Source organism: Zingiber officinale, chromosome 8A (assembly GCF_018446385.1).
Source record: "Zingiber officinale cultivar Zhangliang chromosome 8A, Zo_v1.1, whole genome shotgun sequence".
NCBI classification, from domain to species: Eukaryota; Viridiplantae; Streptophyta; class Magnoliopsida; order Zingiberales; family Zingiberaceae; genus Zingiber; species Zingiber officinale.
Genome location: NC_056000.1, coordinates 84299756 through 84324601, shown reverse-complemented (window position 1 = coordinate 84324601; position 24846 = coordinate 84299756). Strand labels below are relative to the sequence as shown.

The following is a 24846-nucleotide window of genomic DNA, read 5'->3' as shown; positions in this document are numbered from 1 at the left end:
ACCAATTGACTACTACATCTCTCTCATTCTCAATAATCACGTTATGCAAAATAATACAGGTATACATAATATCTTTCAAATTATCCTTGTGCCAAAATCGTCCTAAACCTTTTATCATTGCCCATCACGATTGGAGCACCCCAAATGCCCACTCGACATCCTTTCTCACGGCCCCTATCGTTCCTTAAATATTTTTCTCTTGGGATCTTGGGGACATGGAAACCTCTCTCGATGAAAGTAGCTAATTTTTGATAGATTCTATCGGTCAGGTAGTATCCTTTTATATATTGTATATTGTTAGCTGTAAAATTAATCTCAGGTGCATTCCTTTGTAAGATGTTATTGAATGAAGGTGATTTGTTAAACACGTCATTACATGACCTTACAATCCAAAAAAAAAAAAGGCTTGTCATATCCAAAGTCCGAAGATATGATGGTTTCAAGTATAATTGTTGGGATGTCATGATCTCCCCAAGTAAACATGCCTTTCTAAGTGATAGAGCAATTTTTCCATTACTAATGCATACAATCAAAATTATCCAACATGCCAGGGAAGTCACGTCTCTGCTCATATATTTTAAGCAAGTGTTGAATATTAACAACATTAGGTCTTTTTAAATATTAGACCCCAAACACTTTAATTATACATCGACATAAGTTGAATAAACATTGGATGACAATTGTTTCAGTAATATGTAAGTACTCATCATAATGATCAACAATGACTCCATACGCCAATTGACGGATAATCGTTGTGCATTTCTAAAGTGACGACAAACCTTTTTTCCTCGTTGTATCGACCTTCTATTAAAAATATTTTGAATGATTTTTCACGACATCGAATATATAAAGGAATAACTCTTTTTGCATTTGGGATCAACGTTGGAATATGTTATCAAGATTTACCGGATCATTAGATAAGTAATCATTTAATAGACGAGCATGTCCAACTTCACGATACCGATTCAAAAACTTTCTTCTCAGTGTTTTACTGAAAGAACTTTGAGCTCTTTAACATACCGTTTGTCACTGCTGGTACATATGAGCATTCTTTATTTATTTATATTCTTCGCATCTTCCGTCAATTTATTTCTCAAGAATTTACGACATAGATTGATCTGGATTTTTAGTCACTTGAAATAAATTAAGATATTTTCATGGTCGAAAGAAATAGAGAATTGAGTAATAAGAAGTAGAAAGCGAAGAAAATGATGAGATGAATGAAAAAAAATAAAATCAATCATATATTTATATATTTTTAAAAAAATTAAAAAATTAAATTTAACCGTTAAACCACTACTGCGCTATTTAATGACAGACAATATTTAGTTTTTTTAACAAATATTAAAAATATATTTTAATATAAAAAATAAAATAAGTTGAAGAAGCGAATCTATAACCACAAAACCATTTCTTCAATTAGAGGGAGTTTTTCAGTATCGCCAGCTCATAAAAATTCCTATGGTGGATGTTCTAATAAGATAATATTACATGTTTGACCTTTTCAAAATAATTTTAAAAATAAATTATTTTATGAAATATTTAATTATAATATTTATTTCATAAATTGATAGTAATAATTAAAGTGGTATTTTTTCTTTTAAATATAAATATATTCGAAATAAGTAAAAAAATTATAATTAAATTAAAATTCACAAGTTAATTAAATATTAAATTAAAATTATAAATATAATTAAATTAAAAATCATAAATTAATTAATTTAATAATTATAAATAGATTAAATTTAAGATTATAATTAATTAAAATATTAAATGAAAATTATATAGAGATATTAAATAAAAAAATAATAAATAAAAATATATGATTTATTAAAAGTTATATGAAGATTTTTTTTTAATCGAGGAGAGAATAGTAGGTTTTATACCGGGACGTTCCACGTTGCACTGATGGTAAAAACTCGAGAGCCCTTAAACCCTTGCAGTTCGCACGGGGAGCCCTGCCGACTCTCTCGCGTCCCCATTTTCTCGAAAGCCTCCGATTTCGCCGGACCTCATCTCCTCCGGTGATCGGCGCCCTCACCTCCACTCTCATCTCCCCTTGAACTCGCTTGACACCTTACTCTCTCCGGACTCCCAGCAATTCGACCATGCCGCGTTAATCTCTCTCTACTCCCAGCGACCTAAGACTTGGGACGTCGCCTCCCCTCCTCCTTCCGATTCCTATCGACTTCGACTTTGAACATCCAACTTCAACGCCGGCTATTAGGTGACTGGGATTGATTCGCTGAGAGCCGGTTGACGGTTGAGCCGCGGAAAGAATTAGTCCGATCATTCAGCAGGAACCGTTACTTCTGGCGCTACACGAAGCCGCCTCGAAGGAAAGAACCTAAACCATTTTAAAGCAAGCGCTTTTTTATTCCCACGTTTGTGTCTGCGCTGATAATCTATTAATCCAGAGAAATTGCTCCGGCCTTCTTAACTCTGCGATGTCGCGGAGGGAGGAGAAGCTACGGTGCACAAAAGAACTATACAATGAGGACATGGGGCCTCGGCGGATGTATGCTTTTAGGGCATAGTTTCAGTTCATGGAAAAGTTTGTTTTTTGCTCCGAATTGGGTTGTCTTAACTGTTTATTTTGATTTGCGCAGAAAGAGTATTAGGTTTAGTGTGTTATCTGGCGAGGAAATAAAGAATTCATCAGAAGTCCAGGTTTGGAATAATAGAATCTATGGTGCCGATTTGAGGCCTGTTCAGAATGGACTACTTGATCCTCGCATGGTATCCTTTTTCTCCGGGAAAGCATTTTGTTTGGTATTTTTAGTTCTACAGTGTGCTTTATGTGGAGTGCACTGCAATGTACATTGTTAATCATGTTGAATTGCTAAATCATTCTGATTTTGAGTATTACTTACTAAATGTAAAATGTAGGGTGCAGCAAACAAGGCTGGAGTTTGTACTACATGCCATGGCAATTTCTCTGAGTGTCCTGGACATTTTGGATATCTAAAGTTGACGCTTCCTGTTTTTAATGTTGGCTTTTTCAATTCTATACTGAATATTTTGAAGTGCATATGCAAGGTACTCCTTTTTATTTTTTTTAAAAAAATCAAGAACATAAGTATTTACAACTAACAAGAATATAGTTTTCATAATTGTTTTTTCATCCTTAATTGCATAAGCATATACATGTTTGTAATGTTTAGCTTGAATCTCGTGTCTGCATAATTAGGTCCTCAATTCTATCAATTTAAAGTTAATCATGTCCTAAATTCTATCAATTTAAAGTCAATCATGGTATTTTCAATTGAGGATCATGTATTTGATCTACTCTGCTCATAGGATTCTAAAGAATATATTGATAATAATATGGCTTGAATAAATTTAGTGCTCTTCTTAGTGGTTGATCTAGGCCATATTATTAGCAAAAGAATGTTGGCCTTGTAGACATTTTTTTATTAGTTGTTAAAAATGATTGTTTACTACTCACCGTTAGTGATCAAATCCAAATGCATTTTATACGTATTGAGCTGCTTAATTTTCATCCGAAGGATGTATTTGGTAGGTTGTTTAAACAAGCAAACAAATGATTTGGAGCCCTCATTCTAAATTTCATGGTGCTAGAATTATGACTTCAACACCATGTGAGAATCCTGTCTCAGCTCTTAGGATTCTGGACTTATCTTGCTACTTTAATCATGTTATCAGGCCTGTAGTCGAATTCTTCTTGTGGAGGATGATCGTAAGACCTATTTGAAAAAGATGAGGAATCCTAAAGCTGATGTAGCTATGAAAAATGCCCTTATGACGAAAATCAGAGACAGGTGCAAACTTTCTATTTGTCCATGGTGTGGAAGTAAAAATGGTTAGTAAAACTGTGCTGTTATTATTGTTTGTCTCATCTCTTCCCTTTTAAAATGAGCATCATTTTCAACTTTCATTTTTGGTAAAGTTTTATTATCCTAGTTTTCATACATTTTTATATTTGTTATTTTAGTATCTTCAAACAGAAATATGGTGAATTTGGTTCCATGTTCTTTTGTCGCAGAACCATATTATTTCCCCATCCCCTCCTTAGGTGCTAGTACATATTGCAAGTTTATCTCACTCTGATTAGAATGTTGCCCCTTCTTACAAACATTTTACCTACCCACGTTTACACATCATCTCAAGTTTATCCTCAATTGTTCTTAGCTTTTATCCTCTAACTTCAAATTGAAAAAACCAATATCTAATCTTACATTTAAAAAAAAATAAAAAATTAAATTTTGATTTCAATACTAATTTTGATCTCTAGTAGGAACAGAAGGGTATCAGTACTGATCAGTTTCTTGCACAAATATATCAATTTCATAGTCAACGTATAATATTACTCAATATAATACATATGCAGTTACATATATTGTAAAATCATAATTTATTTACATAATTATTGTTACACCTTGGGGATTGTTTACTAGGGCGAATGACTGAATAGAAAGATCCACTCACTCATCCTTCCATTCACCTATTTGCTTTGGAGGACGAATGAAAGCATGAATAACTCGAATAGAACAAAAAGACAACAATATCCTTTTTTAATCTTTATAACTCTCCTCTTCTACCTTCTCTCTTAAGGCCACTCTGTATTAAAACCATGGTTTAAAGCGCTGTGCCAAGACGATCGAAACGGGCGAAACATCTCGTTCTGCTCGGCGATCGACATTGGCACGACTCCGACACCAGACCCACAACGACTGCGACATGTTGAGCGACCCCATGACCGTAACGGAGGGGTCGCTCGACCATGTAACAACAGCGGAGGGGTCGCATAACCCTTCCGTTGTCGCCGCAGAGGCGCCACGCGACCTACGACCACTGCAAAGAGATTGCACGACCATCGCGGTCGCGCCAGAGGAGTCACGCGATCCTCGTGGCCATGGCTAAGGGGTCGCGCAACCCCGTGGCAGTGCTAAAGTCGCGTGCCAACTCCTAGCTATGATGGAGATAATCTAAAGATGCTTTATTAAACCCTAATAAAATTATCTAATTAATTTTATATATAATTTATTTTAATTTAAAAATTATAATAAAATTTGTATTTATTTATTTATTTATTTATCTATTTTCATGTCTTTTCCTTTTTTTAAAGATTATTTTTTATATTGTTTATTTTTTAAATATTTATGTTAAATATTTTATTTTTTAATTAATATATTTTATATTTAAAAAATACTGAAATTATATCGGCACGACATGATACGGTACCGAAATTGTATCGTTCCGGTCCAGGACCAAAACCTCTGCATGGGTCAAAATTTTAAACCTTGATTAAAACCTTTCCAATCCTCCCCCAATGTTGTGGCAACACAAAGGTGGAAGATCACCTAAAATAGAGGATCCAATCTCCGTAAAATGGAAGGATTACTGAAGAGAAGAGGGATGGGGTACAATGGTGATGATGCAGTAATTGATAGACACATTACGCTTGATAACATTTGAAATTTATACATCAATCTTGATATTTATGTTTGGAGTTGATACATGCATCATCCTTGATACACAAGTTTGAAATTAACACATACAGGGTGTTATCTTCGTGCTATTCTGAGATGCTTGTTTATTTATTTCTTATAATGTAGGTGTTGTTAAAAAAACAAAATCTTCATTAGCCATTGCTCATGATTTTTCAAGAACTATTGATGGAAGCAAAGATGAAGTTATTGCTGCAATGTCTCACATCAGTAGCAAATCTTTGCACATTGCACACCTTCTAAGTCCTATTATTGTACTCTCTCTTTTCAAAAAAATGCTTGATGAGGTAGATGCTTATTTTCAAGATGAAAAATTATGCTTTTTGCTGAAAATTGGTTGTCTAAATTTTCACCCTGTTCTGCAGGATTGTGAATTGCTTAATATGTCTGATAGACCTGAGAAATTTATTGTGACAAATATTGCTATACCACCTGTGAGCATCCGTCCTTCTGCTTTTGTGGATGCTGGTGCTTCAAGGTCTGCATGTGACCTGTTTTCCTTTTTATGTTGGATGCATTTTTACTGCAACTCTCTTACTTCTTTGTCATGCTGTTCGCCTTGTTATGATCATAACTGGAACTTTTTATGTGCATTTCAGCAACGAGGACAGTATTACTATCATTCTGAAAGGTATTATTAACACCAATTCTGTTCTTCGAGAGGATCTTGAAGGTGCTGTGCCTCCATTCAAATGTTTGGTGAGTGTTTGTCCACATTTTACTCTATTTTTATTTAATTCTTTGGTAGTTTAGTAGTTTGAGATCATGCAGAGTCAGTTGTCTCAGTTCAATTTTCTTTCTTTTATGTATGTATGAGATTTAGCCTAGTTCATGAGGCTTAGGTAAGTTGAATGAAGGCCAAGAGCATGTTCCAATTTAGGGGTGTCAAAAATGAACCCGACCCGACGACCCAACCCGAGTCGACCCGAAAAAAAATCAGGTTCGGGTTGGACATTTTCGGGTTCGGGTCAGGTTCGGGTTGGAGGGTTGGAGAGTAAAAAAGTTTCGGATTGGGTCGGGTCGGGTTCGGGTTGACCCAGGTTGACTTAAATATAGGGTTTTGTGGGTTTTTTTGGGGTTAAATCAAATTTTATTTTAAAAATTTAGATGTTTTTATGTATATTAATATCATGTTTGTATGATAATGATGGAGTATTGAGATAAAAGTGAAGAATTATAGGACAAATAGTCCAAAAAAGTCGTTTTGAATAGGATTTTCGGGTTATATGGGTCGGGTTCGGGTTGATCGGGTTGGTCAGGTTGGTCGGGTTCGGGTTCGGGTTCGGGTTGAGGTGTTTTGGGTTGAACTCGGGTTCGGGTCGGGTTCGGGTTGGGTTAAAAAAAAAAAAACTCAACCCGACCCGACCCACCCGAATTGACACCCTTATTCCAATTTCATTGGAAGTTTTCTCACCAACCTTATTTTGTCCTCCAAAGTTATTGCTTCTCTTTGTATTAAATATATCTTATTATGGAAGGTGAGAATCTAGATTGATAACAACAACTTAATTCTTATCAATTTATATTCAAGATTTTTTTTTCTTTTTCTTTTTGACCAATATAGATGAGCCCAAGATTACTATTTTAAGAGTGATGAAATATACAGGTTTTACTTAAAAATAAATGAAAAGAGTTGTGAGAAATCAGACAATTTGCTAATGAAACTTTAGTCACTTTAAAAGGACCAAATTAGTTTGGTAAAGAAAATTCAATAGAATTGAAATCAAAATAACTTCTCTCATCCTGAGTAATGCAAGAGCTCACAACAATTTAGTGTGCTGGAGGCAGAGAATAGACAGACCAACTCCAAGGATCAATGCCCTACATGCTTTAATATTCATCTATGCGTATGAAAACAGGTTGTTCCTATTTCTTTGTGAAGTTCACACAAAAGGAAAATGTTTAGGCTGTACATTATGCATATCCAAATTTGCTCAAGTTAAGTCAATAACAGGGAGGAGCCAATATAAGATAGGTTCCTCATTGTAGAGTTTGTATTTCGACTCAAAATTGCAACTTCAACAATGAACTGAAGTTGCATTTGTTAGGTACAATGAGGTTAATGACATTGTCTTAGCATAATTGTATTCTTCTATTTATCGGTTATTTTAGTATTGGAATGACCATTCCACATGAATAATTGATTTTATTCCATAATATTATAGCAATGAGCATTCCACCTGTAACAGTTTGTGTTTTGTGACTATGTGACTCTGTTGGCCTAGCTGCTAGGTGGGTCTAATGAGCTGATCCAGTCATTTGAGCTGCTTGGGTTTGGCAACTTGTGCGAACTGATTGGCAGTCAATCTCACATTGTCAATTGCTCCCACTTGTGATTGATTAGGCTGGGCAATTTGGGCCAAGTTGAGTGTACCTTACTATGTGAGTGGATCATTCAGCCTAGACTGTGTTGGCCAAGGCAAGATGTGTTAGACATGCCAATTGGTCAAGTTGACATAGTTAGTAGGTCTGACCATGTTTATTCACTTATCTCACAAGGTCATTTGCAGTTCAACTTGCTTTCTTGGCCTAGTTCATAGTTATTTAAGGCGTGAGGTGTCTAAAAGAGCATAAGTGCCGTGGGGCCTGAGGTGCAATACACAAGGTGAGGCGCATGCCTTACCAAAGTAAGGCGCTTTGGATATATATATATATATAGGGAATTTCTACTAAAATATTTCACTAACAAAACTATAGTGGATCCACTAGTAAATAAATACGTTATACACATAATTAAAAAAGGACAACCCGGTGCACGAAGCTCCCGCCATGCGGGGTCCCGGGGAAGGATTCATTGTACGCAGCCTTACCTTGCGCCTTTTTGCAAGAGGCTGTTTTCAGGATTCGAACCCGTGACCTTTTGGTCACATGGCAACAACTTTACTGTTGCGCCTAAACCCTAAATCTTAAATCCTACACATAATTCAAATTAAAAAAAATTTCAGTTATCTAAACCATTAAAATCTTGATCATCTTTCTCAATCATATCATTATCATCATCACCGGATGTTTCAGATTTGTATAGTTCAATCTTCATCGATGTTGTAAGACCAAGCACCTTAAGTAAGCCTGGTGCCTCTCACAAGGCACACGCTAAGGCGACGAGGCGCAAGAGGCTCGCTTGGCTACTCCTTGCGCCAAGGCGCAGTGAGGCGAGCACTTTTAATAACTATGACCTAGTTAGCTGGAATTAGGTAGGGTGACCAGTTGGTTGGGTGTATTGGCTTGATTGTGCATGCCAAGATGATTGAGCATCTCTGATCAAGCTGTTCAACTATATGGACTAGGTTTATTGAAACTTATTTGTATCTTTTTCACCATATACAATTCATCCTTGAATCATTTAATTTTTATTCAATTAGTGACCAAACATAAGAATTATTATTTTTATTCCAATTGCCATTGTATTCCACTCCATTCTCATTCCAATTCCATTGCACCAAACTTGCCATACATTCCATGATCAGTGAGGGGCTTGTGAACCATGGAAGAAATGTCAGCATTTCAAATTCATCTAGAACAATGATACTAATTTTCAAATGCTTGCATGACTCTCAGGCTACGTAGCGTGGATACTTTGATTTTTTTTTTGAAGTATTGGATATGGATATGATACAAGTATGATACGTCGATACGCGTGTTGGATACGATAAAATTGGTATCGTTGAATTTTTGTTGGTTTGACCTGTCGGATACGCCTTGGACATGAGAGGGATACACCTTGGACATGGGAGGGATACGTTTTTCCGATACGTTTGGGTGGAATTGCAAAAAATTAAAAGTTTAAGGGGTCAAATCGAAAGAAATTGAACTTTGGGGGACTAATTAAGAAATAGCTAAAAACTAATTGGACTTAATAGCCCATTAGCCCTAGGCCTATGTCTGTGTTGACAGAAAAATTCATCGGCTTTCTTCCTCTCATCATCGCACGACTTCATCTCTATCTCCATCAGAAACTGGTCGGTAGCCGCCACACCGCCGCCCAAGCTCGTCGGTCACCGCCGCTGTGCCGCCCAAGCTCCAAAGCCCACAGGTATGTTATCACCATTTATTCTTCCTATTTTTCTTTTTGAAATTGCCAATAGTGAAAGAGATAGGAAGGAAGAAGAGTGTTGCTTGGACTTTTCCTCCGCAACTTTTGTCCAACTAACAATATTATTGTTTCTTGATTAGGTAATGTGGTGGATGATTCTTGTTTGCAGAGGAAAAAGATGGGGTTGGATTTTTAAAGATGAGTTATCCATGGTGCTTCTGTACCAACCCTTCAAAATTTAGCTTTAAAATTACTTGGGCAACCTCCTTCTTCTTCTTGTTGTGAGAGAAATTTGAGCATCTACAATTTCATACACTCATTGAAGAGGAGCAAGATAACACCACAAAAAATTGAAGATTTGGTGTTATGTTTACTACAATCTTGTCTTTTATCTAGGAGGAGCCCACATAATAGCGAAGGAGAAAGTAAGATGTGGGATGTTGGAGCGGATGCATTTGATTCCATGGACATGGAGGGTGCTGCTCCTGTCCTTGAAATTGCAAATTTGTCTTGAACCTGAATTGGAGGCAGTCTTATTTACTGATGAAGGCAGTGTTGGTGATGAGACCGATATGGATGACTTGTCATGATTTAGTGATGAATCTGATGATTGATTAGGTTTTTTATTGGCAATGGATACTATGAATGATGATTATGACTTTCTATCTCTACAATTTTTAATTTTTAATACTATATATATATATATATATATATATATCGTGTCATATTTTCAAAATTTGCCTTATCACTGCATCTGTATTATATTTGATACAATACCCGTACATGTATCTATGCAACATAGCTCTCAGACTATTCTCTATGAGAGAATGCCTTGTTCATAAGCTCAAATCAAGGACAAGGACAACTGTCTTATCTCTAGCATATAAAACATCATGTTATGCACTAGTTTTATTTTTCAATAACTGAATGCACTCAATCAATTGGTTCATATAAAAGGCTAATGGAAAAGGTTATACCCCAACTCCTTCGCTGTATCCATATCCACTATTAGAAAAATCTAGAAAGTGAAAGCTAGCTACCATTTGGTTGCCTAGAAACCCATCCATTTTTTTAATAATCTTGGACTTTACCAATTTCCAAAGCCAGACCTTTACTAATTTAAAATAAGATTTATAGCGAGCAACATTTTGATCTGTTGGTTCATATAAAAGGCCAATGGAAAAAGTTATAGCTCCTCCCAACTCCTTTGCCGTATCCATATCCACTATTTGAAAAATCTGTAAGTAAAAGCTACACCATTTGGTGGCTTAGAAAACCATCCTTTTATTTAATAATCTATAACTTTACCGATTTCCAAACCCAAACCTTTAGTATTTAAACTAATATTTATAGCAAGCTGCCTCAGCAAAGGCATTTTTGAATTAAGAAGATAGTGGAAAATGATGTTATAGGAGTTGTTGATTATTATTTCATCCATAGTTTAAAATCTTGTGTCGTTTTGCTCGATATGGGTGAAACATTTTGTTCCGACCACGGCACCGGTGTGCCCCAAGGCCCCTACGGACGCTTCGCGTGGGCTTGTAGTCACTGGCGGTGCAGAATTTGTGGGGGTCGGGGGCAAAAGGTTTTAACTTAGGTTTAATTAAATAACATGTTAATAATTTTAATAAACTCTTAGTTATAATTGAGATAATTTAGATAGGCTTAATTTAGATTAAATTTTTTATTTTTAGTTAATATATTTTATATTTAATAATTATCTAAATTATGTAGGCATGCCACGATATAGTACCGAAATTGTAGTTCCGGTTCGGGACCGAAACCTCGGCATCCCTAGGATCATGACACACTTGTGTTAGAAGTTTTCACTATTTGTTCCTGTATTGGTCATCAATTTAATAGAAATATTTCTGCTCAAGGACACCAATTTTCTTGATACTTTCACATGTTTTACTCATTTTTTATGCATGCTAAACAGAATATGTTCCATCATTTGAGATTTATGTAGAGTAAAACCTTGTTCAATTATTTGATCTTCAATCTACAAGTTTTCCAATTCATTAGTTTCTTTCTTTCAATCTATGGTAACAATATATTTTCATTTTTCTTCTAATGAAAATTTCTTTCTGCTTAGAGAGATTCCACACCTTTGATTCTATGGTTATACTGGTCTTGTCTTGTTACTCTTGGTTGAATCCTTTCTTTCTTTCTTTCATTCAGGAGTTGTGGGATGCCCTTCAAAATCAAGTTGTCGAATATGTTAACAGTGAAGCCCCTTCAGTTTTAAATTCAAAAAATCGTGGTCTTGTTCAGAGGCTTAAAGGAAAGCAAGGGCGTTTTCGTGGTAACTTGTCTGGAAAACGTACTGAATTTACTGGAAGAACTGTCATTTCTCCAGATCCAAATTTGAAAATTACTGAGGTAAGCTTTTTAAGTTTTTGAGATCTTTACTGATCCAAAATGTTTTAGTATAGTTGCCTTTCTCACATCAATCAATTGCTCTGATTGTATTTTAGGTTGCAATTCCTATGCTTATGGCAAAGAAATTAACTTTTCCAGAACGGGTTTCTGCTCATAACATAGAAAAGTTGAGACAACGAATAGGCAATGGACCTGACAAATACCCAGGGGCAAATTTTATTTTACTACCAGATGGAACCAGACAGTAAGTTGTTAGTTATTGGATTGCCCTAAAATAAGTTGAGTAAGATTATTGACTACAACTTATTCAAGAATAACTATCATGCAGGCATTTACGATATGTGGACAAGAAAACTGCAGCTAGTGAACTAAAATATGGTTTTATAGTGGAAAGGCATTTGGAAGATGGAGATGTTATTCTTTTTAACCGGCAACCAAGTCTGCATAGGATGTCAATTATGTGCCACAGGGTATGCACATATATCGACAATTCATCTCCATTAGTACTACATATTATGCCAATGATATGTGTTTGGAGTGCTGTTTCATTTTTTCCCTGTCTTTCTATGAATGCAGGCAAGGGTAATGCCTTGGAGAACGTTGAGATTTAATGAATCTGTTTGCAACCCTTACAATGCTGATTTTGATGGCGATGAGATGAATTTACATGTTCCTCAAACAGAAGAAGCACGCACTGAAGCTCTTATGCTTATGGGGGTATTTTGGTTTCAGTCACTCTGTTGTAGCTAAATATATATTTTTTTTAACTCAGAATTTCATTTGTGCCTTTTTTTTGTTGATCTAGGGCCGAGGATTAGGCATTGTAATGTCTTTTTTTATTTTTTTATTTTTTATTTTACATTTTACCATCACTGTAAAATTTAATGCATTTGTTGGCATATGAGGCTGCATTTGTATCGAAATTTTTTTCTAGGCTTTCATTTTTCTTTTCTCAACAAAAAGGAAACTTGTTTATGAAAAATATGGTTACTACTTACTATACAATATCCAAGAGTATAGGTGCACAAGTAAACTGTTTCTGGGAGTGATTTATCATCCTTTTCAAGGGAGAAAGTATTATTCATTACTTTGAAAAGTTGAAAAAGGTGATGACAAACTTGTTCATTTAATTTTATTTTTCATTTCCACAATCTCTTTTTATGGAAAAGGTAAATTGAAAAAGGAAATTCATGAAGCAGATGCATCCTAAGATATTTTCCTGTGATAATGAAACAGCTTGTGTACTAGTGGCACAATTATTTCTCACTGAAAAATTGTCACACGTCTGTTTTTTTTTTTTCACCTGTATGAATATTAAGCCAATTGCAATGCTGGTTAGATTCTAACTCAGCTAAGCAGCTAATGTTGATTGAAGGTAGCTTGATGAGTGTGACATGTCAATTATTCTATTCTTTCTAACCTTAGTTTTAGAAGAACATGCTGCACATTGCTGACATTGAGATGGCGTAACCTTGTGTTGTTATGCTCATTGCCTTACTGATATTTTTATTTTTGTTAATGTGCACTCTAGTTAGAAATCCATTTGTCTGCTATTACAATATTATACTCGTTTTATCTTTTTTAAAGAATGTTGTTGAAGCTTTATCATGCTGCTTCACAGGTGCAAAATAATTTGTGCACTCCAAAGAATGGGGAGATATTAGTTGCTTCCACCCAGGATTTCCTGACATCATCATATCTGATTACACGGAAAGATACCTTCTATGATCGAGCTACATTCTCTCTAATGTGCTCCTACATTGGTGATGCTATGGAGTCTGTTGATTTGCCTACACCAGCCATTATGAAGGTCTTGCTTAAGCTGTAGTTTTGGATGCAACAACTACTTCACTACGACTGTCACTTGATTTCATTTACTACTTCAGTTGGAAAACATAGGGCTTTCTCATTTTAGCATCAGCCTTTTCCCCTCTTCAACTATCTTACTGCAATCCTTTTATGAGTTGTTTTGGACGTTTACTTTTCTAAGTTGATTGCTTTGCCCTAGCTTGTCCAATTAATTTTATTAATATGTGGGTACCATTTTAATATATTTCTCCATTCTTTGCAGCCTGTTGAACTATGGACTGGGAAGCAACTTTTCAATGTTCTTGTGCGTCCTAATGCACACACAAAGGTGTTTGTTAATCTTATAGTCAAAGAGAAAATATATAAAAAATATGAGACCATGTGTCCCAGCGATGGATATGTATATTTTCGTAACAGTGAGCTTATAAGTGGGCAACTAGGGAAGGTTACTCTAGGTGAGCAACTTTAAACTAACTCTTTTAAGGAGAAATGATATGTGCTACTCTTTTATGGTTGACAAGGATCCAGTTCTTAGTTTGTCTTATCTTGCACTTTTGTGTTTTCAAGAATCCTGTAAGAAGCCATCGTAGTGTCTAGATTAAACCCTGATGCATTGTGCGGTTAGGTCTGCAAAAGGGTTTGCCAGTTGGCATGAAGCAAGAGTCAATTCAAGTTCTTTCAGGATTATATTACGGATACAATTTTCATCAGTTGAATATTTGTTAATAAAGAAATAGTTACCTTGGCTGCTTTACAAAGTTTATATATTATGATTTAACTGTCTTCCGACTTCCATATGACAAAATTTAAGTTCTTTTTTGAAGGAAATGGTAACAAGGATGGCTTATTCTCTGTTCTCCTAAGAGACTATAATTCTCATGCTGCTGCAAGTTGTATGAATCGATTGGCTAAGTTAAGGTAATATATTTTTTCCCCTTGTGTCATTCAAGTCATGCACTCTTTTTTCATCTAACTATGATTTTTGTGGGATAATGATGGAATCATGAGGAGAAAATTAACTCGCATCTTCTGTAAACTAATATTCTTATATTGTATCTAGTTTCTCACAGTCTCACAAGATCGAAATTAGGGTTTTTCTTTCAAGATGTATGAGCTTTCCCATGATGACCGGTCATGATGATCGGTCATGGCCGGTCCCAAGCCCGGATAAAGGAGGAGGGTTGCGTTAGGTTGCCAGCCAGCGTCAAACTATGACAAATATTTCATGAATGAATCTATTAAATTATTGTGCTAATACTAGGTTGTTCCCCGGAAGGAACGCGTTGCAGGGTCCGACTGTAACGTCTCGGCAAGGACCGCTACATCTCCAGAACTCGGGTGTAGTGATAAATATGCAAGAGTTCGCGTTACAGGGTCCGACTGTAACGTCTCAACAAGGACCGCTACATCTTCATGAGAACTTGGGTGTAGTGTTAAATAGGCAAGAGTTCTCACACCATAGATTAGATAAGAACAAATATGATAGGAAAACTAATAATCTAAGATTTGGAACATGGAACATAGGAACTCTCACTGGTAAATCAATGGAGGTAGTAGATATGATGATTAGGAGAAAAATTAATATTTTATGTGTACAAGAGACAAAATGGACAGGTGAGAAGGCAAAGATGATAGAGAACTCGGGTTTTAAGTTATGGTACACAGGAAAGAGTAAAACAAGAAATGGAGTGAGTATTATTGTAGATAGTTCGTTAAAGGATGAAGTTGTAGGAGTAGTTAGAAAAGGAGATCGAATTATAACCATTAAAATAATAGTGGCGAACGAAATTATTAGCATAATTAGTTTATATGCACCACAAGTAGGATTAGATGAAGTTATCAAATTAAAGTTTTGGGACAACTTAGATGAAGTATTATAAAATATTCCACCAAACGAAAGGATTAAGAGGAGATCTAAATCGATATGTCGGAGTAAAAATGAGGAATATGAGAGATAGATGGGGGGTTATGGGTTGGAATAGAAGAGATTTTGCGATAGATATGACCTTATATTAGCTAATACGCTTTTTAAGAAAAGAGAAGAACATTTAGTCACATTCAAAAGCGAAAATATAGATCGTAAATCGACTTTCTTATGGTTAGGAAAAGGATAGAAAGATTTGTAAAGATTGCAAGTCATCCCTGAGAAAGCTTAACTACCCAACATAGGGTAGTAGTGTTGGATATACGCCTAAACATAGTATCAATAGAAGAAAATATATATAATTCCTAGAATTAAGTGGTGGAAGTTAAAGGATGGGAAACAACATATATTTAAAGAGAAGGTAAGAGAACAAGGTGAAATATACGATAACTCTAATACAACATGGGATAAGATGGTATCAAAGTTGAAAATAGTAGCTAAGAGTGTCCTTGGTGAGTAAGGGACAGGCACCACTAAGTAAAGAATCTTGGTGGTGGAATGAGAAAGTACAAGAGAAAGTGAAGGAAAACGAATAGCTTATAAGGAATTATATATTTGTAAGAACGAGGAAAATTTAAAAAATATACAATAGCCAAGAAAGAAGCTAAGAAAGTAGTGAATGAAGCAAAGAATGAATCTTTTGAACGGTTATATCAAAAATTGGATTAAAAAAGAGGAAAGAGACATCTATAGAATAACTAAAGTGAGAGAAAGAAAGACAAGAGATATTATTCAAATAAAATGTATTATAGATTAATGTAATAGGTTACTAATAAACGATAGAAATAGAAGTGTATTTTCATCAACTTTTTAATGAAGGTTTCAGAGACCAACTTAACTTAGGTAATTTAATTAGGTCAAATGAATATCGAAATTTTAATTTTTATCGTAGAATTCAAACTTTAGAAGTAAAACAAGCTTTAAATGAGATGCACAATGGAAAAACTGCTGGATTCCGATAAAGGTATGAAAGTGCCTAGGGAAACCAGGTATTGAATGACTTACAAAATTATTTAACATGATATTCAAAACGAAAAAAATGCGATCAACGGAGGATAAATACTCAGTTCCTTTATATTAGAATAAGGGAGACGTATAAAATTGTGCAAACTATAGGGGTATTAAACTAATGAGTCATACTATGAAACTTTGGGAAAAAGTAATAGAAAAAAGATTAAGGAAGGAGACCATAGTGATCGAAAATCAATTTGAGTTCATGCCTGGAAGGTCGACAATAGAAGTTATACATCTCCTTAGACAATTAATTGAAAAATATCGGGAGCAAAAACAAGATCTACACATGATATTCATTGACTTAGAAAAAGCTTATGATAGAGTCCAAGAGAAATTATATGGAGAATTTTATAAAAGAGAGGTGTTAGCGTAACATATATTGAACTAATTAAGGATATGTATGAGGATATAACGAGCAAAGTAAAGACTTCAGGCGGAGTAACTGAAGTATTTCCAATAAAGATAGGGTTACATCAAGGATCAGCCCTAAGTCTCTATCTTTTTACACTAATTATGGACGAACTCACTGCACACATTCAAGACACAGTACCGTGGTGCATGTTGTGTGCAGATGATATTATTTTGGTAGATGAGACACGTGAAGGAGTAAATGCTAAGCTAGAATCTTGGAGGAAAACACTAGAAGGGAAAGGTTTTAAGCTTAGTAGATTAAAGACAGAATATATGGAATTTAAGTTTAGCAATATTAGAAGTAATGAAACAATTATTAAGATAGGAGAGGACGAGTTGCCCGGAATCGAGAGATTTAAATATTTAGGATCATTTTTACAAAATGATGGAGGGATTGAGAGAGATGTCTTACATAGAATACAAGCAGGATGGGTGAAATGGAGGGGAGCGTCGAGTGTTTTATGTGACCGTAAAGTACCTCTTAAACTTAAAGGTAAGTTCTATAAAACCGCAGTTAGACCTACTATGTTAAATGTTAGGCTATGACTCGAGCACATGAGCAGAAGATGAGAGTTGCAGAGATGAGGATGTTAAGGTGGATGTGTGGACATACGAGGATGGACAAAATAAGAAATGAGAGCATTAGAGAGAAAGTAGGAGTTGCATCTATTGAGGAAAAACTCAGAGAGACACGTTTAAGATGGTACGGACATGTACTTAGACGACCAATAAATGCTCCAGTTAGACGATGTGAAACTATGATAAACATGCATATAAAACGAGGAAGAGGAAGACCAAAAAAGACTTGGTTAGCAACAATAAAACAAGATAAAATTTATTTAAATATAGATGATGATATAATAGGAGATAGAGCTCAATGGCGTAAAAGGATTCATACAGCCGACCCCACCTAGTGGGAAAAGGCTTGGTTGTTGTTGTTGTTGTTGTATGTATGAGCTTTCCACAAAGTTCTTTTGTGACTGAGATGACTCGAAATACCTTCTTCTATGGACTGCCTTGGAAAAACTTTGCACAATTTATGAACATCTTTTACAAGCGAAGGATCATCTTTAAGTTCTACAATGACTTATTACAACTCCACTAGGACGCCAATGACTTGCAACCATCTACTCAGGACTGCCAACTTGTAATACAGCTTTGTTATGATTTTCTCAGCTGAGTGTTTCTTGAACTGATGAACAACTCTGGAAGAGCTGCAGTCTCGAACAACTTCCATCTACTAGGGAAGGAATGAAATCACTTAATAGTTCCTCTAAGTATGTAGATGTCACCTCTTCTTTTTCTTCTTCTCCTCCTTCCGTCACCGGTGCTAAATTTTGGCACTCTTTTAAATATCCATTGAAAGATACATTTGTCAAATCAAATTGTGGGGAAAAAAGATTGGAACAATATTCATTTAATTCATGTGAGGAAGAGTCTCTTAATAGTCTACCTCATTGGTGTCTGTAGGTGACCTTTTGCTACATATCTCTCATTATATCTTACACCTTTCAAGTGAACCATCTATTTTATAGTTTTAGCTATGAACTATTTTACACCTAACTAATACAATATCTTTACGTTTTGTATAATGACCAGATTTTTGTTCTTTTCCATTGCATTCATTCCCTCTATCATTGATGGTGTGAATCTCCCTTTTGAAAAGATATTTAGACAACTGTTCAATGTTTCCTTTCTTCCTTTGGTGATCAAAGATTTCGAGGTTTGCAACAATTTACTTACCCTGGCTGTTAATCTGTCTCTTAAATCCTCCAAATTCATTTTACTTTATTATTTATGTGTAACTGACTATTATCAATATTAAATTGTTGCAATCATAGTTATGCTTTATGCAACTCTAATTTCATTATAATATATGCAAACACTGATATGCCCCAGATGGCTTTGATATCTTATTTTACTAATTTTGTTCAACTATCTATATTGGTGTATCCAGTGCCAGGTTCATAGGGAACCATGGATTTTCAATTGGCATTGATGATGTCCAGCCAGGAGATGATCTCAATCAGCAAAAGAAGAAAAAAATTGATGATGGATATAGAGAATGCTATGACCTTATTTCTTTATACAGCAAAGGAAAACTTACTCTGCATCCTGGTTGCAATGCAGCTCAGACTTTGGAACTTAAGATAACAGAAGTATTGAACGAAATTCGAACTACTGCTGGAAATGTAAGTGAACTGTTATTTATTAATCACTCTTTTATTTCTTATTCCTTTGCAGGACATTTAGCATTTTGTATTTATTTGTTTGTTATTCTCAGGTCTTTTTCCTTGTAATATGTTATCTATGAACTAAAGAAGATCAATGTGGTTTTTTAAGTTCAACATATATTGCTGTGTTTTCAAATTACTATTGTAGTTAATTTAGAGAAATTTCTTACTGTATCTAAGTCTACCTCCATTAGTTTTCGGCTTTAGAAGCTTTTTGAATATATAACATGCACGCTAGTTTCTTACTTATCCTTTGACTTCAGGTTTGTATGAATGAACTCCACTGGAGAAACAGTCCCTTGATTATGTCACAGTGTGGTTCTAAAGGTTCCCCAATCAATATCAGCCAGATGGTAGCATGTGTTGGTCAACAATCAGTTGGAGGTCGTCGTGCTCCAGATGGATTTATACATCGCACTCTTCCACACTTCACTATTAATTCAAAGACTCCTTCTGTAAGTTTACTGATAATATTCTTATTCTCTGAACCATGTCTCTGAAATCTGTGTACATTTTTTTTTTGTATTATAGGCTAAAGGCTTTGTTGCTAATTCATTTTACACTGGCTTGACGGCTACGGAATTCTTCTTCCATACGATGGGTGGACGAGAAGGTCTTGTGGACACAGCAGTATGGATCACTCCCAATGACATTTACATTTTTTATTTCTAGAAGTTGTTCTAAGTGTTCAATATTTTTCATTGCATTTTTACACTTGTTTAGTTTGAGTATCAGTAGTGCTGTGCATCTTTTAATACACTAGGAATTTTCATGCAAAACATAGGCAAACCCTGGATAAATTAACAATTCAGCACTTCAATTTTCATGTGAGAAGAACCATCCTTTTCCACTTTTTGGAAATTTACAATCAAGGTTGTCAAATTATGATGTGTATCATGAATCTTTTTTTGGTGAAGTTTCAGATCATGCATTATAAGTTAAATCATGTTAACCAAATTACAAAATTATTATGTCATAAATATATATGATTTGTACCCTAATTGTTAAAAATCATTGTCACAAAAATTATTAACCCAGTTAAAAAAAATTCCTACCTTAATTGGAATAATTATTGGGTCATAAAATATATAAAAATAATGTTATTATTCTTATTTAATAGCATAGTATGATTCGTTACTTCTCATGGCATCGACTTCATTCTCACTGTCAATTGCGAATCTTGGTTTCGACAAGACCAAGGCTTAAAATCTCAAGCTGTGTCAAAGTTTCGGTTTTTGATTGGAATGATGTTTCAATATTGTGCCGATGTTTTAATGCATGATGCAGGTAATGTATTGGAGTTGTAGAATAAAAGAGATGAAGTATAAGAAGGAGATATTGTTGTGTCGAGTATGGTTTTAAATCTTGTACCATGCTAGGTGATACAGTTGAAACATATTATTTTGATAAATTACTAAAACTCGATACCGCTCAGTATAGGCAATGTCTCCCTTCTTTGCTTTATCTTCTTCCTCCAACCTCTAATCTGTCAGTAGCACCATCCACTGGAGCATCGGCATGATACTGGAACAGTAGCTTTCGGATCAAAGATCAAAACTATGGCACGATTTGAGATTTTGGACTTCGGTGCCGAGTGGTATTGAGCTTTGATGATGTATTGGAACGATACATTGTGACCGATTCACCAAGCTTGGTACAAGATTTCAAACCATGGACAAGACTATTCTTCCAGTCAATCATTGTTGAGTGTAGACTTATCCCTTGCCTTTGATCTAAGTCTCTGTGCAATGAAGTTTTCATATGTTGTCATCGAGATGCATTAGGTATTCCTAGGATGACTTGGGTATGTCTGTATTGATGTCCTAATTCTTCTGTTTGGAGATCTTTAATGACAATAGAATATTACTTCTCTTTCTGTCTTTCTTTCACAAGGAAATGAATTTGATAAATTTCTAGCTTACTCCATCAAACATAGAACGCCAGAACAATGAAATCTCATTTTGTATCTGCTTTTGAATTTCTACTGTTTCACACAGATTTTTTTTACAAATACTAGTTTCTTTACTTTTATCACACATTTAATTATCTGTTGCATAATAGGTAAAAACAGCAGAAACTGGGTACATGTCCCGGAGATTGATGAAAGGCTTGGAAGATCTCTCCATTTATTACGATCAGACAGTGCGCAATGCTAGTGGAGGTGTAGTACAGTTTCTTTATGGAGGTGATGGCATGGATCCAGCAAAGATGGAAGGCAAAGACGGCATTCCCTTAAATATGGATCAATTATTTATGAAGATTATGGTTAGTAGTTCAGCATTTGAATGCAGTTTTTTTTGCCCCGGTTTTTTTTAATACAAACATCTGCAGAACCGATTGTTATCTTCTGAATTACAGGCAACTTGTCCTCCTAGAGAAAAAAACATGTTATCTCCAACCGAAATTTCAAATTTTGTGGACGACAGATTGGCAAAGCACGATATGTCACCTGAGGGTGGTTGCTCTGATTGCTTCAAAAGATCGTTGTCTGATTTTGTCCATAAGCGTGTCACTGCTTGGGAATACACAAGGAAAGCGCTTCAACTCAATGAAGCGGTTGTAGGGGAGAAATGTTCCGGTGCATTGGAAAATGTTGCTGCTAATATATCAGGAATTTCTCCTAGACAGCTGGAGGTTTGATTGTTTCTAGATGATCTTGAAGATTTAAACAAAGTTTTTTTTTACTTTTTTCCCCCTATTTATTAATAAATAATTTCATGTTTGCCTTTAAAACTTACAGGGAATCATATAAATGACTCAAAACATTCGGTTAAGAGTATTAGAGTCAGTAGGATTATTAACTACTAGGTTTATCTTTTATCATGTCCCATATATACTGGCGTAATTGTTATCTCATATCGAATGCTACATAATATTCCCTATCTTCAAACTTTAACATGTTTGGAATCCTTTTATTATTTGCTACAGGTTTTTCTAGAGACATGTATATCACGCTATCATTCAAAAAGAGTTGAAGCCGGAGCATCAATCGGTGCGATTGGAGCCCAAAGCATTGGAGAGCCAGGGACCCAAATGACATTAAAAACTTTTCACTTTGCTGGAGTTGCCAGCATGAGTATCCTTTAATGATATTATGTTAAAACTGTTGATCGGTTTATGTCTAATATGCATGCCCAATTTTCATTTTTGTCCTTTCAATATTTAGTTCATATTCTTGATTTGTATGTTAACTCATATGAGACCCTTTCTCCCTTTGTAGATGCAACTCTCTCACTTTCTGTTTAATATTCACATTACTCATTCCTTTCACATCAACATCGACATATCATATAGAAGTTATTTCTTGACTGAGCATCAGATGTCACACTTGGCGTTCCACGTATCAAGGAAATAATAAATGCATCCAAAAACATAAGCACACCGATCATTACTGCTGTGCTTGAAAATGAAGAAAATGTCTTTTCCGCACGCATCGTGAAAAGCAAAATAGAGAAAACAACCTTAGGGGAGGTATTTTTCTTACTATGTACTTTGGTTAAAGTGAAGACGAGATCTAGGAAAAACTCATTCCATCTTTCTTTTATGGAAGAATTTTATAGATACTGATCCTATTGTTATCATAAAGGTTGCTACAGCGATCAAGGTTGTGCTGAAACCAGGTCAACAATGTATATCAATAAAACTTGACATGGACCTAATTGAAGCATTACATATGGGAATCTCTGCTGAATCTGTGCGTCATTCCATCCTCAGTCATCCAAAAATAAAACTAAAAGAACAGGTCAAGTATTCTCATTGTTTTTTGAAAATTATTGGCTCTTCATTCTCAGTCTTTGTCATTCTATTTTTTCGCAACAGCATGTACACAGTGTAGGGCATGACAGGTTGAAAATATTTCCCCCAGAAGTCGATAGAATAAAGTTCCAGTCTGCACTACACAATTTAAAATCCATGCTTCCCAAGGTTGTCGTGAAGGTAAATAGCATAAGCCGTTTTTATTGTCATTTGAAGTTTCATTTAGTTCGATAGACTTCTTTATGGAAGTTTTATGAATCTTTTAATTGCTTGCCGTAAAGTTAAGGTACAAGGCATTGCATTTCTTTCTCAGGGCTTTCCATCTGTCGATCGAGCAATTATCCGTGAAGTGAAAAATGTACACAGCCTGGTGGTTGAAGGGTCAGTATGCACACTTCTATTCTCTTATCAATTGTTTGTATATTGCAATTCAAATTAAAGACTTGGTTAGCAACAATTGAAATGATAAAATTCATTTAAATATATATGACGATATAGTAGAGGATCGAGCCCAATGGTATAGGAGAATCTATATAACCAACCTCATTTAGTAGAATAAATGTTTTATTGTTGTTGTCGTCGTATTGTAATTCAAATTGAAAAATTCACCAAAACATGCAAGCCTCTTTTACAATGGTCAATCCTTGATAAAACAAATACGATGAAAATATCTAGTTGTTTATCTTACGGGTTCTAATATCTCTTGTTGTATGTGTTGGTGTTCAGGACGAACCTTTTAGGAGTCATGGGTACTCTGGGAATTGATGGAAGAAAAACGACGAGTAACCATGTTATGGAAGTTGTGCGGACGCTTGGAATTGAAGCATCGAGGACGAGCATCATCAATGAAATTAAATTTACCATGAACAGTCACGGCATGAGTATCGATCTTCGCCACATGATGCTTCTGGCAGATCTTATGACATACAAGGTAACAAATCTGATAGAATCTTCCTGTTCAATGCATGAGTATTGATTTTTTCATAACAGGGTGAAGTTCTCGGGATTACGAGATTTGGCATTTCGAAGATGAAAGAAAGTGTGTTGATGCTTGCATCGTTTGAGAAAACCGCTGAGCACTTGTTCAATGCTTCCTATGCTGGCCGGGACGATCAAATAGAAGGCGTGAGCGAGTGTATCATAATGGGCATCCCCATGCAGCTCGGTACCGGAATACTTAGAGTTAGACAAAGGTACATCACTTCAATATGACCTAGGCATCATCAGTTGTGTCATTTTGTCATACTTGCAATATGCTTTAGTTACTCGTGGAAACCTTGCTCTAACGAGACGATGACATTCTCATGGCAGAGTTGACAATCTTCCTGAATTGAAGTATGCACCTGATCCAATTTTAAGCTGAGAGTTTTAGTCAAGCGGCATTCGAGTTCATCCATGCACTACTAAAGATATGTCAACCATTGTCGTTTTGATTCGAATGAAAACACAACAGTTAAATGTACATTATTTTTCATAGCTGGGATATCGAAATTTTGTATACTTCTTTTTGACTCGATAAGAATGCATTATATCTATTTACCGGATTAATATCTTATTGAACTTGTAAGAATGCTCAATTTCACTCATCTCGGTTCGTCTACAACTATTTGAAACTTCAATATGAATTGTCCACATCTAATCTAGATCCATTCTTGCATTCTAAACTTGCTAAAAGATCTCCCATGGCATTCGATCACTATACAATTTGCCTAAAATTAGGTTTCATTTCATTTGTAATTTGGAGTATTTCTCAAGGAACACAATACTGAAAGCAAAGAAACTCAACAAACTAAACAATGAGGAGAGTCGAAG

The 24846-nt window shown here is 35.2% G+C and overlaps 1 protein-coding gene across 2 annotated transcripts; it reads left to right on the top strand.

The window, feature by feature from the left end:
- Positions 1-1912: 1912 nt before the first annotated feature.
- LOC122009767 (DNA-directed RNA polymerase III subunit 1-like) lies at positions 1913-24582 on the top strand. Of its 2 annotated transcripts, XM_042566046.1 has the most exons (27): positions 1913-2518; positions 2610-2739; positions 2890-3039; positions 3667-3823; positions 5580-5758; positions 5837-5949; positions 6071-6170; positions 11686-11886; positions 11982-12130; positions 12215-12356; positions 12463-12603; positions 13508-13696; positions 13958-14150; positions 14520-14613; positions 19002-19236; positions 19542-19733; positions 19810-19908; positions 21340-21543; positions 21637-21912; positions 22207-22354; positions 22598-22749; positions 22865-23020; positions 23098-23214; positions 23348-23415; positions 23761-23965; positions 24025-24227; positions 24346-24582. In XM_042566046.1, exons 1-27 carry the CDS (start codon positions 2448-2450, stop codon positions 24395-24397), a joined length of 4116 nt encoding a protein of 1371 aa, XP_042421980.1. In that variant the 5' UTR covers positions 1913-2447; the 3' UTR covers positions 24398-24582. The 2 variants fall into 2 exon arrangements, with proteins under 2 accessions (XP_042421980.1, XP_042421981.1); XM_042566047.1 differs by lacking the exons at positions 1913-2518; positions 2610-2739; positions 2890-3039; positions 5580-5758 and having other exon boundaries at positions 3687-3823.
- The last annotated feature ends 264 nt before the right edge of the window (positions 24583-24846 follow it).